Source organism: Corvus moneduloides, chromosome 1 (genome assembly GCF_009650955.1).
Source record: "Corvus moneduloides isolate bCorMon1 chromosome 1, bCorMon1.pri, whole genome shotgun sequence".
Lineage (NCBI taxonomy): Eukaryota > Metazoa > Chordata > Aves > Passeriformes > Corvidae > Corvus > Corvus moneduloides.
Window position 1 is genome coordinate 111,853,508 of NC_045476.1, and position 18,852 is coordinate 111,872,359.

The 18,852-nt window shown below is 42.7% G+C and overlaps 1 protein-coding gene across 1 annotated transcript; it reads left to right on the top strand.

The window, feature by feature from the left end:
* The first annotated feature begins 9,940 nt into the window (after positions 1–9,940).
* On the top strand, positions 9,941–18,537 carry TMEM200C (transmembrane protein 200C). The gene is made up of 2 exons (XM_032122357.1): positions 9,941–10,088; positions 12,172–18,537. The coding sequence occupies exon 2, from the start codon at positions 12,214–12,216 to the stop codon at positions 13,843–13,845; it is 1,632 nt and encodes a 543-aa protein (XP_031978248.1). The 5' UTR covers positions 9,941–10,088; positions 12,172–12,213; the 3' UTR covers positions 13,846–18,537.
* The last annotated feature ends 315 nt before the right edge of the window (positions 18,538–18,852 follow it).

The following is an 18,852-nucleotide window of genomic DNA, read 5'->3' on the forward strand; positions in this document are numbered from 1 at the left end:
AAGAACCCAAATCAGCTTAATTTGCTTGCAACATAGCTATGTTTAATGAACTAGTACATTCCCATTTCCAGAATCTATCAGAAATTCTATCCAAATTGGCCTTGCTCCACTATTCTGTATTTCAATTAAATTAATTGAAAACCCAACTGTTTATGAGCTGTTAGGTATGACTCCACCCAGACTTCACATGAGAGTATCAATCCCTTTCACCCCAAGACCCTTCAGTTTGCTCAGACAATTCCTCTGCATCTTTGCCTTAGTCACTCACAGGCTGATGTGCGAGACAGGGTAAATATGGGGCCTCATCACCTGCATGAGCAGGGATAGTTATTCATTTAATGCAATCTATCTAAAAACTATCAAAAAAACCCCAAACTCTATTAAGTTATATATCTATATATTCTTTTTTAATTTATTTAACAGGTTTAGACAACCATGTTCCTTTGACAATTTCAAAGTGATCTTTTATTGGAAAATTTAAGTTAGTATGATTATTCTAACAAAAAAAGTAATTCACCTTATTTAAAATGTTTGTTATTTCACTTGTTTTCAGATTGTTGATTCTTTACCTTTTTAGTACTTGGAGGGGTAGGGGAAAAAAGACAACACAGGTTTAGTCTTACTGCTTTTATGAGAAAGATGATACTAAACTCAGTGGATCAGGTTTCAACTCAATCCCATTTGACATCTCATATTCTTACTAAGACTTTTCCCAACATTAATAGTGAGAAACTTTTTAAAAATTGAAAATGGAATAAAAAAAACCAAAACAAAACATCAAAACCAGCCACAAACCAAACCCAAAAACTAAGCCTCTCCACTCTGAGACATTTGAGACAGAGAAGCATCAACCGCAGGAACAGAAAAGGAGTCGGGGATTTTTCTCTGTATTCAGAATGAGGAACAGCATGTTTTCCTGACATGCTGAGATCAAATAATTGTATTTGCTGCAAGCCAACATTGCCCTCTGTGTTATGGGATACCTCTAGGGAAGATGAAGTCGTGGGAACCTTGGGAACCAACCTGTCTCTGGGAGACAGGTAATGGTGCTCAGATGTAGATCCTGTCACCATGACATCCCAAGAGATGCGCTCTCCTTTAAGCAAAATAGCAGATTCTTTCTTTTTCAAGATGCATTTAACTAAAGTTGATATCATCTACTTTCAGGCTGAGAAAAGGCAGGCATAGAGTCATGTAAATACAAAAATCTAAAGATAAAACAGTTAAGATTTAAGCTCCCATTCACCAGGCTTTGGGTTTAAATCTATTACTTGAAATTTAATCAGAGATTATGTTCGCTGTGTTATGTTGCCTTTCAGATGAGGAAAATGTGGCTTGTCTTGTGCTTGAGAAGTCCTATAACATGCTCTTCAACTAGTCATGCCTGATATTTTAGGATATTTTGTTTTCTTTTTACTCCTCAGTTAGCCAGTATACTGTAAACATTTCATAATCTCTGCATGTATTTGAATCCCCAATATGTTGCTTCTGCCAATCAAGAAAGAAAAATATTGTCTGCACCTTTATTGCTAAAATGAACCTTATGCTTTTTAAAGTTTTATAGTTAGCAAGCTAACTGACAACACAGCAGCATGTGGCTAATGGTGGAAGGAGGACTCCAAATGGATGAGTAACTGGGATAATGGGAGGAATGCCAGAACTACAGTAAGTGTCCATAGGCCACACCTAGCATTTGGTACTCCTTTTAATTCAGAATAATCACTGCTTCAAATTTCTCCATGAAAAGTTTCCAAGATCACAGCCTTTTGAATAAGGATATGCTTAATCTTGCACATAAGCTTATCTATGAACTCCTGAACGTCTTTCCCAAACTCAGGCATAGTGCCTACCGAGCAACAGTAAATAAGGATAGCAGAGCTTCAGAGGGCAGCCAAACCACTTTTCCCTGTAAGTAAAGCACCTCTCATTCTGGTATCTGTGCTAGAAGGCTCATCATACAACTTCAAGGACATGTCTTTCTATACCCAAATATTCTGCAACTATTTATTGTTATTTAAGTCACCACTTATAAGGTGATCCACACAGGAGTTACTTGCTGTTCTCAAACTGCTGCCCAGTGAAATGAAACAACCTGCCATTCTCCTGAAGCGTTTTTCTTATCCATTCTTCCCCTCAAAAATTTTTGTCTACACTTCAGCACACCCATCAATCAAATTTCTAATCAGAAATGAAATAAATTAAATTTCTGAATACAGAGAGAAAAAATAGCCAAGCTAAGAGACAGATGCAGATTTCCCTCGAGGATCCATAAGTAAAATACGGATGCATGAAGTCACTGAGTGGTATAGATATTGGGATGTAGAAAGCATTATGAGATGCAGAAGAGAAATCTGTTGAACGTGACCCTGAGATCTAGTGCTTAGCCAAACTCTTATGATGTTATGCAAAAAGGCTCCAGAGGAAGTAATGTAAACATTACAGATAAGCAGAAGGAAAAGTCTGAAATATGAAAATATTTAACATCAAAACCTAACCTTTCAGTTGTTCTATAATCACTAGGAAGAAACAAGCAATTGCAGAAATCCACTCCTCTCAAACTGCCACTGAAAGAGAAGACCAGATCTGTCGTTACTCTAGAAGGGATGTAGGCATGTCATAGCCTTCCAAAGTTAGGTGAGATAAATTTCACACACTTGAGACGGAATATGTTCTATTTGAGACAGGAAGCAACAGAGTCTTTTGTGGTGAGGACCCCTAGGAAAAGCAAAAGTAACGAAGATTGTAAGTGCTCTGGCTGTGGTTGAGACGTCATCAGAAGCTCTGATGTTACTTGTTTTGCCATGTACTGATTTGTACCTGCAGGTGTTACTTGGAAATACCTGTGTAATATTTTCTTCCACTCTGACCAGTTAGTTAAAAGTTAAATAAACAGTTCTTAATGCATCTGTGATCCTCATACTCCTGGCTATGCATGAGTAATAAGCATTCACCAAAAAAAGAACGCATAGTAAATGGAGCTATTGAGGCTTTTTAACCTGCATGCATGACAAGCTTCATTTCACAAACAAAATATTCAAACAAGCCAAGAGAAAAAAGATGTGAAAAGGCCCTTCCCACCCTTATGTTCAATAGACAGAGATAATCACAAATAAAATTCAGGAAAACTAAACGTTATTTCAGGTTCTGTCTTTTTGAGTGCTTTAGGGCAAAATTACTTAATCTGCACTATTAATATCTATAAAAGAAATTCAACCAAATAACTCTCTAAAAATAACTAGATGTACAGAAAAGACTGAAAATCAGCTATGTTCTGCATCACAAGATGAGGCACACATTTTCCTTCTGCCTGGAATATCTGTGTTTTTCAGGAACGCTCAAGCCTACAGAAGCTCCCAAAGCTCCTACCTTGCTACATGAACAATACAGTTAGTGCTTGACAGCTGGGCCAAAGCCTTGCTGCTTTACTCACATACCTAATCCCCCAGCACTTACAGGCCAGTTTTCCTTTCAGTATCTCTGCTGAAATTTTATGGCAAGACAATTGTCTTTTCTTCAGATATATAGATTAATTAGGTCATAACCTACCCCAGTGGGAGCATTGAAAAAGACCAGCACAAGCAACATTATTTTAGACTGTACAATTGAAAGGCACCCTTGCTTTTTCCCTTTAAATTTAGGGAAAGAGAGTTGTGTTGTAATGAAAGCAAAAGTAACAGCAGGCACACGTGGTGTTGCTAATTCTTTTTCATTTATTTAGTTTCACTCTTTCATGTTTCAATCTTTCCTATATTAAAGAAAAGAAGATTTCTATTGGCTTTCTGCTATGAATATTCCCTGGTTTGTGCAATACCACAGTGTTTCCTGTGGATCTACTACATTGTGTAAATTCAGCTCGCTTTTATCAATGCAGAAAAGCATTACCAAGTTGTACTTTATTTGAATTATAAAATTTTAAACCTTTAGAGTTATAAATCTGGTTGAGAATAATTATTGTCATGCCAGGCATTTGACTAACATAACTGAATGTTGCAACATTAATATTCAAAATAAAAGCAGAGGTACAATATGTGTCATGTATACCAAAAGACTAATAATCAAGTTGTCCATGTTAGATGTTATGAATTATATTTAATAAGCAATGGCTTACAATCTGAGTCCCTAAGTGTTGTAAAATTACAAAATTCAAGCTCTAGTTCTTAATCTGAGTTTTTTCTTCTGTCTACTTTAAGGACTTAACACCTACTGATTACTGTTAAATCACCATTCTACAACTGTAGGGCAAAGTTCACTGTTATTTATGAAAATATTCTTTGCTACTTTTGACAATTAGAATAGTTCAAAACACAAATTAAGTGTGTCTGAAGAGAAAATATATCAGCATGCTGACCATGCTTGGGTCCAGAGCATGGAGGAGTTCAAAGAACTCTACAGCTCACTTTTGTGCTGCCCTCAGGCTGGGAAGGGTTTAGCTCCTGTCACACACAGGAAACCCCCAGGCCGTTCACACCTGTGCTGATTAGTAACAGTACCTTTCACGTGTAAGAACTGCTCCAAGATGTGCTATTGACTTTACACCAAAAACCCTTCTCTGCAGAGAAGCTGCAGAAGAGCTGGCAGAAACAAGGTGACTCTCCTGGCAACACAAGGATTCCTACAACAGGGTCCTAATATGTTTTTTGAGCTCCTTCATGTTCCCAAGATGTGCCATTAAACCTTGAATTTGACCTTGGGTTTTGAGCAGATCTTGTATCACTCTGATATTGATAGCAATGAGTCTTAAAGGGCATTCACAATCCATTGGGGCAAACTGAATGTAAAAATAGACCCTAACAACTGTTTCTATTACATGAGCACTCTATGTTAACTTATTGTCTCTCCACAGTGGTGTTCAGAAGTCTAGTGCAGAGTGCAAAACTGCTTGCAGGTCATGGAGGAAGGGAAACGACAAAACAAAAAAACAGGTCAAAAATTTGGGTTAATCTCTCTTGACAGCATACAAAAAAGATACTGTGATAGTTTCAATTTATTAAATGCTAAGATAATCCTTTAATAATGTAGGGCAAAACACCTACACAACTGCAAAAGTATGTAAGTATGTGGGGGCGCTGGTCCGAGAAAAAACCTCCTCTTAAAAAAAAAAGGATGCAATCAGTGTTTCATTCTCCTGACTGATAGACTGTGCTTTCACACAGATTACTGCAAGTCATTTTAATATTAATTCCAAATGTGATTATGATTGCTTGCTTTCTTCCAGTGTCTCACCAGACCAGTCAGGAACTTCCCCAACTGATGCTTACATTGTGTATTCTGTATAATGCAAAGGCAGCCCTGCTCCCTGGCAGCCGGAGGAAATGCTGGGAGGCAGCAGGTGCATCCCCAAGAAACAGGAGGAACCATTGATAAATTAAAATTGTAGAATACCTGTAAAATAGTCAGGGTCTGTGTGATGGTGGTTCCTTGTGGGTGACTAACCCAGCTCATGGACTGGATGAACTAACTCTACTTCATGGATGTCCTATCCCCACGTGGAGGAGACAAACTGCTCACCTTTCCCCCCAGACCACTTCTTCTTTGAGCTGTTTTCATATCGCCAGAACTCTCTGATGTTGGGACTTGCAATGAGCAATGCAGATAACAGGCAAGAGCATCTTTCTCCTTGATGAAAATCCTTTGCACAGAATTGCAAAAATGCTGGGATCAAGTTTATTTTTGAACATATACAATTTTATATTACCAAAGCTAAAAATCTCTCTAGCACCTGCTGTCCTAGATGAAATAAAGACAGGAGGAGTCAGAGGTTATTGGCTCATTCTAATGTTCCCTTCCTACAAACAAAGTGTTTTTGCATGCATGTAGTGTACTTTTAATATAGTATATAACAAAATAAATTTTCAACCCACTGTCCAGTATGCTTTGGCATTATTTCTCATAGACTAGTGCTGTCCCAGTGACTCCAAATACTGCTTCTAAGGCTTGAAGATAAAAAAAGCTATTTTATGTACTTGTCTTACAAAATACACACTCACATAAGTTTCTGTGGGTTTTCAATTAAACAACAAAAATGTTCAGAAAATAAGAAGGTCCTAAGCATGAAACAATTGTACACAGATATCTCATTGAAGCTAGGGTCAAGTTGCAAGAGAGGCTGAAGGAGAACAACACGAAAAAATAAATTTAAAAAATAAGTAATTTCAATTATTTGGAGGAAATATGGCCCTGGTATTCCCCTCCAGGCAAATACTTTGGGAAGTTTTCCTGATTAGCCTTTATGTATTTTTGTCCACAAATAACACACACAATTTTTTGCAGTTACTTGCAGTTGTCTTGTATCAACAAATCAAAAGTGAAGGCAAATAACGTGGCTGAATAGCTCCCGCTTCCTTTTTAAACCAGCTGAGAAGTCAAGCACAGAACATCTAAAAGAAAGTGAGTGACATCTGCCCTTGAGCACAGTTCATAACCTGAGGGGGTGACTATCACAGGCTTCCTGCAATATGTCACAACTGACCCGAGAGCAATTCACATCCTGTCTCCTCTAGTTTCAAGTCTTTCACCAGATGTCAATTAAAAATACGTATATTTATAAAGTGGTTAGTGTAATTAATGCCTCAAAAATAAAATATCTTTTAATGGGGAATGGCAGTAAGAACTGGAGTAAGATAAACTACTAGTTCCTTTCATTATTTTTTTCTTTTTTGTGAAAAAGCTTGTTCATCTGAAAACATTCATTCCCTTTACCTTTCAATCACCAGATTTCATGGCTGTGTATTCCTTCACCCAGGCAAATCTTCCCAGCAATGTGTATGTCTGCTATAATCAATTTTGAAAGAAGAGCAGACATGCAAATTGCCATTCACTCTCAGTGGATTATCTATTCCCAGATTTGCTACACAATTAAAAGAAAAGTTGCCTCTGATTGTACCACATGTCAAATAAGCTGGACGAATCTAATACACAGTGCAGATTCAGTGTGGTGAAGGTAAGTTCGTAAGGAATTCAAACATATATTTTCTCAGTGAGGATGATTTTTCATGGTTCATTCTCAATGCTGCTGTTTTCTTCTGCATTTGTTATCAAATCATCATTAATTATACCAGAGTCTCCACCATTAATCATATCAGAATTTCTACTGCCATGGGAAACAAACAAACAAACAAAGTCCATGAGGCTAAAATTAGAAAGAAAATCCCAGACCACTCACCTCTCTGAGACCAGTGACCAGGCTTGGAGTGATGCTCTTACAACTTCCCTAGCTATTGAATAAGATGAAGCTGTGAATTCCAGCAATGAAGACTCAGGAACTTGGCTCAGGACTTGGCATTTAGCATAATATACTGTGAAGCATATGTACAAAATGCATATCAGCTTTTGTTTTTGTTACTGTAATAAATTAGCTAATCAAAAATAGCTAAATAAGCTATAATTAAAATGGACTTTCAGGCTAGGTCTAGTGTTGCACTTATAACAAGTAAGGGCATTCTCTCTGATTTTGTTTTGTAGGGTCTCTACTGTGGGAGCTGCAGGTTTGTGTCTGGAACCAGGAGATGTTACAGTATTTCAGACAAGTACACCAAGTACTTTAGGTTGCCTTTTGAATTGCTTTTGGACCTTGAGCCTGCTGAGGGCTGAGATATATTGACTTGGCTACATATCTCCTGGGTGCCCAGCCAGCCTGGGATGGAACATATTCAAGTGGATATACTAAAACTGATGGCAGCCCTGATGTACTGAAGCATGTCCTGACAAGGACCAGATAAAGGTTATCATCTTATGCTTTACACAAAACCAAGTGTATGCTTAAAAATTAATGATTTTTTAGAATGAAGGGGAGGGGAGGGGAGGGGAGGGGAGGGGAGGGGAGAGGAGAGGAGAGGAGAGGAGAGGAGAGGAGAGGAGAGGAGAGGAGAGGAGAGGAGAGGAGAGGAGAGGAGAGGAGAGGAGAGGAGAGGAGAGGAGAGGAGAGGAGAGGAGAGGAGAGGAGAGGAGAGGACCTGTGGGAGCATAAAAATCCATATCAACTAAAAATAAAATAAATGTTTCATTAAAGCCCCCAAAGCTTTTTTCCAATGACAGGAATCTGTAGGATAGGTAGGGATACATAGCTTGGCAAAGTAGTTTGCTGTGAGGGATTCAGCCTGCCATCGTACAACTGGTCCTTAACACGTAGAGCAAATTAAGATTACATTGATAGCTGCCACAGAACAACACCTTCAGAAGCTTTTCATCCAAGAACATATTTCTTGTTTTCCAGGATTTGGCCTCACCTACAACACATTTTGCTGAGAGTTATTTGAAAACTGTGAATGTGATGATAGCCCAATCACTCAAAACTTTAGCAATGAAAATATGGCAAAAAAAAGGGCTGTTGTATAAAGAAGATAGCTAAATAGAATGGTTTGGTTTGACAGAAATAGAAAATATGACTCAGATAGGGAAAAGAGTTCTTTGCCCTTTAAAAAATCAGTCTTGTTCTTCCTCTCTCTTTTACACAGGAGCCTTTCAGGGAGAGTCTGGTGATGCTGCATTATTGATGTGATACAGGTCTCCAGTGGAAACAGATGTGATATGTTTGGTTTCCTCTGATAGCCTGGGCTGAACACAAAGCAAATTACTGAATGTCAGAAGACTTGGGTTCATTGAGACTGTTCAAAGCACACATTTAAAAGAAGTTCTTAAATAATAAATCTTAAATTTCAAGCCTGTTGCATAACCAAAAGTTATATATGTACTAAAAAATGTGTCCCAAATGATTTTGCTGAGACAAACTGCAAATGACATTAAAATGCATATGTGCAGCTTTAGAATTTGTTTAGTCTCAAACCAGGCACTGATAGTTGGAGTGAAAGATGCAAAATAGCACGGTCTGGGTGAACACAGAATTGCAGAATAGCTGAGGCTGGAATACGTACAATTTAACTGAATATTCATAACCACTCTTACAATTTTCCCAACCTGTGTTGGAACCTTTATTTTTAAAAGCAACATTTGACAAATTTTTTGTTATTGCCCTTTGCTTTCTGCCAGGCTGTTTTAGCCACAGTCTTCCACACAAGAGGTCACAAAGAGGTAGAAGAAAGCTGATTTGGCTCAGGCTAGGTAACACTCCAGCTTCAAGAGAATTTTAAGGCTACTGTACAAAACCCCAGGTATTTGGTCTCTCCACCCCAGCAAACCCTGCTGTGTACATTCATCCCAAGCCACGGGATGAGGTTTCTGTATTTACTGAAAAACCTTCCTGAGATTTACCTTTCTAGATCATGGTGAACATCTAACAAGACTTGACTAAAGCAATCAGCAGCAATCTCCTCCCAAGAATAAGTGCAGCAGTGTGACGGGACATGTTAGATTATGTCTCACTGAGGTGATAGCTTCAATTTCATCACTTTTCAGAAAGTAGCTCAAAAGAGAACGCTGTTTCCCATTCTCTGCTGAAACGGAGAGATTCTGGGTGACACCATTGATGGAAAGCTGTCACTTTCTTCTTCATCCCCTTGCTTCATTTTTTCACCTGCTTCTTCGCTTTCTCCCCAGGCATTCCGGCAAACTTTGGGAGGAGAAAAACCCCAAAGGTGAGGTGGCTGAGGATGAGGCCGCCAGGACGGTACCGGCGGAAAGGAGCCCGGGGGTTGTCGTGGCGATCGGGGCGGAGCCTGCGCGGGCGGGGCCGCCGGGGTGCGGGGCGAGGCGGCGGCGGGCGGGCGCAGGTGCGCAGGTGGCGGGGGCGGCGGTGGCCGCCCTGCCGCAGTTTCCCTGTGTCACGGCTGCCGTCGCTTGGCAACGGCGCCGGGTCCGGCGGGCAGCCGCGGAGCCGCGCTCCGCCCGCAGCGGCGGCACCGGCACCGGCACAGGCGGCGGCTCCGCCGGGAGGGCGGGCGCGCTGCTGCGGGGGGCGGCCCCGCGGCGGGGAGATGCGGCGTGGCGAGGGGACAGCGCTCCCGCGGAGCTGCCTGAGGAGGCGGCCGGCCGCGGCGGGGCCGAGGGGGCGCCCGGCGCTCGGCCCAGCCCCGCCGCCCGTCCGCCCGGGGCCGTGAGCGGCGGCGGGGCGGGGATGCCCGCTCGGGCCGGAAAGTTTCTTCCCCGCGGCGGCTCGCCCGCTTCCCGCCCGGACTTCTCCCCGGCCCTCCTCGGTAAGTGACCGCGGCACCCCCGTCTTGAGCGGCGGCTCCGTGCGCCGGCGACCCCCGACAGGCGCGCCCGGGGCGGCCGCCGGCGGGGCTCGGGGCTCTGCCGCGGCGGCGGGAGCGGAGCGGCCGGAGCGGCCGGAGCCAGCGGCGCCCCGGGGGCTGGTGCCGGGCATCCCGGCAGCCGGAGCGCGGCGAGTCCCGCGTGCGAGCCCAGGGTGGGAAGGAGTTAAGCCGGGTGCTGTTAGTACTGTTACAGCTGTGTTTGGGCTTTGCCGGGAAAGGTCGTGGTGCTTGCGGGTCCGGCTGCTGGAGATGGATGGGGGGTTGTGGTCCGTTCGTGCGGGATGTGGCTCCAGCCCCGCGGTTCCCGTCCGGGTGGTTTCATGGCATTGCGGCCGCTGGCGATGGCCGGCGGCCCGGCCGTGCCCTCCTTCGCCTGCCGAGCGCTGCTCTCACCATCGCCGAAACTAAGTGCCCGGCGATGCCGGACTGGGAGCGTTCCTCGGAGCTGATTGATGACCATCTGTTATCGCCGTGGAGAGGAGACGGGCAGCTGGCTAGTGGGGCAGCGGAAAATGAGATCAAAGGATCGGCAGTTACAGCAAAGCATGCCCCGATAATTACACTTTTGCATCAACGAAATGCGCTCCCTTTTTCTTTTTTTTCTATTTTTAATAAATAGTTCAGCGGTAGGAAAGAGAAATCTCTGCTCTTTGTTTTGAGCGTGCAGTACCTTGGAGAGTAATTTAACAACGTCCTTGCTGACAACACCTATCTTTTTTCTGGGGAAGATACAAACAGAGTAAATAGGACACAGTATTACTGCATATGTGGCAATTCTGGCATTAGAACAGAAGATGGATGAGATTTAAAGGCTGAACAGGCAAAGAGGAGACGGGGGGGCGGTTTTAGGTGCTTACTTAATTGCCTTTCAGTGCGATTAATTGAACTTTGTGAGTCGTATTATATTCAGTGATGTCATCTTTTGCCCCGTCAAAGAAAAAATAATAGGACGCTCAGAAAGAGAAAAGGGGGAGGGGATCCTGCTTCTCGGTAGCATGAAGAAATAGGTTCCAAAAAGAATTGCACAGTGAAGAAATGCTCCTACACACTGTGTTGTTTAGCTCAGATCACGGGAACAGCGAGATGACTTCTGATGGTCCAGTAAGACAAAAGCCACAAATGCTCAGTGTTTAGTCCCCTGACAGTTTCCCTCTTCGGGTTTCCTCGGGTGACTCATGGAGTTTCACTTCTCCTTTAATAGGATTTGACCTGCTGTCTCTTACCTGGCAGCCACCATCTCCCCCTTCTGAGGGCAGGGGGGGAAGGGGTTGAATTTGTCAGTGTTACATAACAGTTACCTGGAACATCGCACATGTTCCCAAACTAGGGATGCCTCTGGACCTCAGGAGGGAGATGCATTTCTAATATTGCAGATCAAGTGCAAATGGCTAGGAAGAAACTTTCACAGGGCACCACTTTCCAATGTTCAAATGTTTCCCTTGTGAATTTCACAGTAATTCCTTTCCCACTCATTTAAGCAAGACAAGTAATATGTTTAACCCTCACTCCAGTAATATGTAAGTAGTGCAATGAAACAAATGGTATCTATAGATCAAATATACTGCCTTTCTGCTTTTATTTCTCCCATCCCCTCAAATCCTGGATGACATCACTAACCACAGTCAGTGTGCAGTGTAACCCCAGAACATATTAGGGGCTTGGCGTCCTCTGAGATCTGGGGCTTTGCAAACTCTTTCTGAAATGAGCAACGTCTTTTTTTTGTTTACTTTAGTGGATACTATTAGTGCTGTCATTTACCTGGAGCATAAAGAAATTAATTAGCTGTTTTGCAAGAGCATAGTGGGACATGTGGCTGCTTTGATGCTGTTGGTCTGCTTGTTTCTTTCTCACACACAGGAGCTGTGTGGGCAAGGGAGACCTACCTGTCGGTGTCAACCCCCATCCCACTTGTTCAGGGTTTTAATTAACAGGACTTTGAAGGAGGAAGAGCAAGCAGAGACATCTCTTGTGTTGCAGGTCTGCCCTTGGTCCTCATCCTCTTCTCTTCTCCCTTTCCCTGCAGGAGCTGGATTGGCCGTGGGGGGCAGTGCGCTGGTAGCCAGCCATGATTGCCACTGGAGGCCTCCTGAGGATCTCGGCCAGGAAACAGGACCCCTTGAAACCCCAGAGCCAAATCCCCAAACGCAAACGCAAGGCCAAAAAAAAGCGCAAGAATGATGTGGTGGTGGTGAAAGGCAAGCTCAAGCTGTGCTCCCTCTCAGGGTTCATTGCCCTCTGTGGCATCCTGGTACTGCTGGTGGGCATTGCCTTGGCTGTGGTGGGCTACTGGCCAAAGCCCAGCCAGGTGTACAGAGAAAGCAGCTTTGGCAAGGGCCGGCACCCAGCACCGCAGGGTGGCACCCCCACGAACTGCTCCCAGAGCCAGGAAGGGGTGCAAGCAGGGATCCACCTGGAGTCACCCCCCAGAGCCAACACCTCCACCACTACCACCGGTGGGTCCCCCCATACTTCCTCATCCCCTCAGGCCTCAGCGGGTTTCCTTTTCCGTCTTTTCTCGAGCTACTTGCATTCGGACAAGCTGAAGGTGCTGGGCCCTCTCATCATGGGTATTGGCATCTTCCTCTTCATCTGCGCCAACGCGGTGTTGCACGAAAACCGCGACAAGAAGACCAAGATCATCAACCTGCGTGACCTCTACTCCACCGTCATTGATGCCCACAGCCTGCGGGCCAAGGATGGAGGCACCCCAGCCTCAGCCCCTCTCAATGGCTTTGTCAACTATGTGCAGTCCCGGAGCCTGGAGCTAAAACCTGGCGGTGAAGGCCTGGGTACTGCAGCCATGCTGGCCAAGAGCTCCTGGCCACCAGGACTGGGTGTCTGCCTTTCCCCGCCGGATCTGGTGTCCTCACCACAGCGTTCCTCCTTCTGCGGCCCACCTCAGCCACCCAGCCTGGCTGAGGCTGTGTACAGCATCTGCCGGGAGCGTGCTGCCCTTGCTGGCCGCCCTGACACCAGCCCACCCTGCAGCCCACCGGAGAGCTGTGAGCGCTGCAGCACGGCCAGCTCCATTGTTGGCTCTTCGCTGAGCACCTTCACCCTCCTGCCCTTGGGGCCAGGCAATGGAGGGGGAGGCTGGCAGAGACCACTTGGTGAGCGGGGAGCCCAGGAGATCCCACGGGGGGAGTTTGAACTGAGCCTAACTGACCTCAGCAGCAGCAACATCAAGGGAGGCTGTGCAACAAGGAGGCACAAGCTGGTTCTCCGGCGGCAGAGCACCAGCTGTTTGCCCGATGCCAGGTGTCCCCTTTCCCCTGAGCCACCTCGGTCACCAGCTGTCAGGAGGGTCCTGGACTCCAGCCTCTTGGTAAAGGCATCTCCTAGCTACTCCAAATCTCTAGATCTGGGGGGATCACCTCCTTCAGCTCCTCCTGCCATCATCACGACGGACTCCCAGAGCTCCCAGTCTGAGCATTCCAGCAGCAATAAGGGCTACAGCCACCTGGAGGAGGCAGGCACCTCCTTGGAGTCAGTTGCCAACACCAGTAAAATTCCAGACTGTGAGGAGGAACCAGTTGAGAAGATGGACCCCCTCAAGGCTACCAGCAGAGAACAAACAGGGGAGCAATCCCAGCAAACTCAAAGACAGTACACAAATAAAGAGAAACTCTTTATGATTTCTAGTTCAAATGCTGCATTAGGGCTGGAGGATGGGGAACTGGAGAGTACAGGCATCTAAATAAAACAGACGGCAAGAGGACACCTTGTATCCCTCCACACCTTCCCCGCTTCTTCATCTCCTTGTGGACTTAGGAAACTAATCAATATCCAAAGAGCTGCACTATGTTACCCTTGAAAATTGAATTCCATAGATCCTGTAGATGACTTCAGGAAGAAAAAAGAAAATCCTTTCTGTCTAATCGTGATTGTATGTTTCATGCAAGCCAAATTGTATTAAATATCCACAGTCCAGCAAGATTAATACAATTTTGGATGGTATAGCTGTGCACTTTACTGTTTTGATTTTTAAGTGCCCCTTCTTCTCCTCTGATTTCTTTCTTGCTGATTTGCCACTAACTGCTTGAAAGCTGCAGGCACCTTTTTAAGCTCAAAAGCAACGTGGTCTTCAGAAAGAAAGCTGAGCTCTCTCTTTGTTTTGGTTCAATTACTAAAACATTTGCAAGGCCTTAAGGATGATGTACCTTGACAAAGAATGAGTTTGTTTAAATTCTAGAAAAAAAAAAGACAGTTTAGAAGGGACTGGAGCAGAACAGAGCTCTGATGATTTAGTTAAAACCATTACATTCCTGAATCCAAAATACATATTACTACATGATACTTTATCAAAGTATTATTACACATGTATTGACTAACAGCATTAAAAGATGTTTTTTAATAAAATATTTACAAACAAAACTTACAAAAAGATTTCTTTATTTTGGTAAGTAATTACAGATATCATAAACTCTTTTGTTTTATACTGTGAAAGATTATAGAAATACTATGAAGCCAAAGGCTTGCTTATACTTTAAAGGAGGTAATTAATAATTTATGTGTAATTTCAGAATAAATACTGGATAAGTCCTTGAGAAACCACACTGTAATTCAACCAGCAGATTCTGTCTCCATTCTGACAGTGCTCTGTGACAGACAGCCTAAGAAATGTGAGATTTTGACATGCTAAAGGAAAAAAAAATTTAAACATTTGATCTTCTGTTCAGATTAGGTTTTTTGTGAGAGTAATCTTGAACTGCAGCATCTTCTTTCTGCATTCTTCAGTTCCCTTATAACTGTTGCATTAAGCCTTTCTGCTGTTGCAGTTCCTATTCATGAATGCATGTGCATAAGCTTCATTTAAAGCATAATGATAGCCCTGTCAGTCTCTTAGCAGTTTGCCGTGTTGAAGTCAGCAGCAGTTTCTCCTGAGTTCAGCATGATGAGGATTTCTTCCTGCATAAGAAAAGCATCAGGTTTCCTGAAGGCTGGAGAATGCCTTGTCTGTAGGCAGAGTTTTGGTAAATTGATGAGCTGTTTCATTTTAGTAGCTGCAGCATGGCAGGCACTCATGTTTTGTCAAAACAGCTTTATGCACTCAGAAGATTTTGTCAATACTTCTGATTTTAAATATGGATGTGGCATTTCTCTACTATGGGAAGAAGAATCGACTTTAAACAAACACAATGTGTAGGCAGACAGAAATATTTCTGTTGCAATTAAAATTTTTCTTGTGGTTCCATGTTTTAAAGTTCCTATCTACATATTTAGTTACATTACAGTACATCGTGACATGGACTATAACTATCACTAAATACAATTGTATTTAGTAATCCTGCAAAATTCCGTAATAAATAAGGCTACTTTAAAAGAAAAGAAGAAAGACAAAAAGAATAATTTGCCATGTAAGAGTCTTGAAACTGGAGAAGCAGAAGGTGCTTGTGCTTGTTCTCTTGAGCAAGAGAGACATCCAGGTGGCAATATCTTTCCTCCTGTCAGTGGCAACCAGTGCACTGACAGTATGAACATCACTGTGGCATTTTTTGCTGTTAAACTGCTAGCACACAGCTGGCAAAAATCTGTTGTAAAACTGCCTGGATTGGCATGGGCTGGATTAGCCACCGCAGGAAGTGGCAGGCAGGTGGCTCAGCTGGTGCTGGCATTTGCATGGATCTTTCAGTTCTCCATGGGCATGTGCTTCTGCTCCTTCTGCTGTGACTCCCAGCAAGATTTATGAGATATATGTGAGCAGAATTACCTACTGATGCAGATACTAGTTAATGACAGAGCTGAAGACATCCTGTTTATTTTCCACACTAAAACCTTCCATGGAAGTGCAAGGGAAAAGGCAAGTTGTGTGCTACTTACCAGGGCATGGAATCCTCATGAAGATGTGACAGGGGTTTTGTTTGGAGAGAGGGAAATGTGCTTTTTAAAATATTCTGTGTAAATATTTCTTCTATCATCTGAAGTGTGCTCCAGAAAAAAAAAAAAAAAAAGCAACTTTAAAAAGCCTTTGGTTACTCCTTAGATTGATTTACATCAAAGCAGGCCAGTAATTATTCTGATGATTAATTTACTGCAAAGTCTTTTGAATGACAAGATTATAAGAGTTTGTGTTTAATAAGTAAAATTATAGCTTGTTCCTGTGTTGCCAAAAAACATGTGAAACATCAACTTTCATCAGTCGAGCTGGATTTTTTAATAACAGCAGCAAGAAGGGATTTTCTATCATATAAATTACTGAGCAGAGAAAGCTGCCTCTCTGTCTTTACAAGTCATTATTTTTGCAAATTTATTAATTAGAACTATTTGTTGAGCGATTTGTGCAAGGGTAGATTTGGAGTCAGAAACCTTTGTTTAAAATTAAAGCTGGGCAAGTTAGTCCAACACCCCGATGTTGGAAAATGAATGAGAGATTCAACCCCTGTGCACCATCTCTGACTGTTTATAGTACCAACAGCCCTGGAGAGAAACAGCAGCTGGCAAAGAGCTGAGCCTTTCCTGGTGACACCCACAGGTGATTGGGGTGATGGGGTTTGTGGTTTGAATGGCTCTTGAGTCTCTCTGAGCTGGCCCTGACTGCTTCTCAGGACTGCCAGGCTGCCTCTTGGCCGTCATTTGCACATCCTGGCACAGGATGGTGATGCGTTTTTCTCCAATCCAGTCTCTTCCTTCCAGCCTTCCTCTCTGGTGTCCTGCCACCTAGTGCTTCCTCCACAGTCCTTGTCAAGCGCCCTGAAATGCCTCTGCTTGCCAGTATACAGCTGCCTGCATGTTGCAGAAATAGATGGGCTGTCACACGTTTATTAAGAAGTAATTAATTAATTAATTTAGAAAAATTTCTAATGTTTATTAAGAAAGAATCATTAGTCCTTGTATTTGAGAAGTGATATCCCTGAAGATATGTTAAGCTGGCCATTCATTTTTGCTCTGGAAAATTCAGATTTTGGTTTAGAAATGTGTGCTTTGGTTTGATTTGGGGTTTTTAGCATAGAAATGCTATGATATTTATATAAAATTTCCAGAGGAAAGTTAATTTCTGCCTGGACCCTCAGAATACCCCCATACCTAGGAGGGAGGCTGTGTCTTTTCATTAGGAGTGTAGATGCTGTTTGGACGAGTCTGAGGACAGGGAAATGCCCTAATTGTTCTTCAGTCATGCTGCTGTTTGTTACAAAATCCTCAGGACTCTGGAGAAGCTGCTGACGTGATCATACTGTAACCTAGTTCTGGCTCAGTTTTCACTAGCTAGCAAAGTATTTAAAATCCTTGCATTAACCTGGCTTGCTTGGCTGGACTGGTTTACTGAACTCCCCAATTGTTGACATGTCAGCTGATCAACTACAAAAGACTATAGTCTAGATTTAATTACCTGTATTGTTTAGATACATTTTTAAGAGCCTTTTCAAGGACTGATGCTGTCCAACAGCAAGTAATAGTGCACTTAGAAAAATTGAATTAGGTAACTGTTGACATAGTTTTAGGTCTGCAGTCTGAAATACAGATGTTATGGATTGTTGTAATTTTCATAACAGCCAAAGTATTTTACACAGAAGTAGCAATATGACTTCAATTAAACAGCAGTTTTTATTACAAGTAAAGGAGGTGACAGAATGATAAATCTTACTGGATTTCAGTTGGAAAACAGCCTTTGATAATGTTAAACAGTTTTTTTTCTATACAAAACCCACACAAAATACAAGTACTCACTGCTAGCTGACTAGTAAAATTTTAATAGTGAATAAAAGTATAGATTTTGGGGGGCATTTTTTAATTCTAGGGAACAAAAAGTAAAGGTTTCCCTGTCACCTCTCCAAGACTGTCAGTAGCAATAACATAATGCTTTAGCCAGGTCACTTACTCACTGTTTTTAAGTTTGGGCTTATGAACAGTGAACAAGATGCACAGCATGTGCAGGCACAATCTGAGAGGATAAATAGGCTATCACAGCCACAGGAAAAAAGTGTTTCATGGAAGGGTATACCATTATTATTTAATTTTAGAAGCCAGAATTTCTATTTATCATTTCTAGAAGCTCCAAACCAGAAAAGTGAGCACACTAGAAATTATCTTCTACCATTTAGTTTTCACTGTAAACATGGAGACAGAGGGAGACCCTGGAGATCTGAAAAAGGCACATACAATCAGGTAAAATGGCACTGAAGTTTGGATGGGGGAACTAGGCTGCTAGAAAGGATCTGACTGGATTACAGGGTAATTCAGGAAATAGGAGAACATGGCATGTGTTTTTCCACTAGCTAGTCTTCTATCTATGTTTTAGTTAGAGACAGTGAAGTCAAAATACAACTTTAAAGGGGTTTTTGTTACTGTTATTCTTTCCAAATTACATTGCAATGAGACAGAAAGCTTATTTGGGGAGACTGTGAAAAGAAACGCAAACTAAATAAATGTCAAAAAATTACTGTTAATAACAGTTTGTGAGGTTTCCTTCACCTTCTTCTGCACAAAGGAGTTTCAGTCTAGGATTTTTGAGTATTAATTTTTCTTTTCTTCCCTTCTTGTCTCCCACCATTTCTCCAGGCTGGGATTAAACAAAACACTTGTGTTCACTTTATTTATCAGTTTTGCTGAAACACAGTTCTATTATTTTTATGGTAGCAGAGTTACCTGAGTATATGCCAAGTTTGGTTCTACTGAGGACATAGCTGGTACTCTCAGACTGGGAGGTAAAAATGGGTAGAGATGGTTTGGTTTTAGAGAAGCAGCCTGTTCCACGCTAAGCTTCATA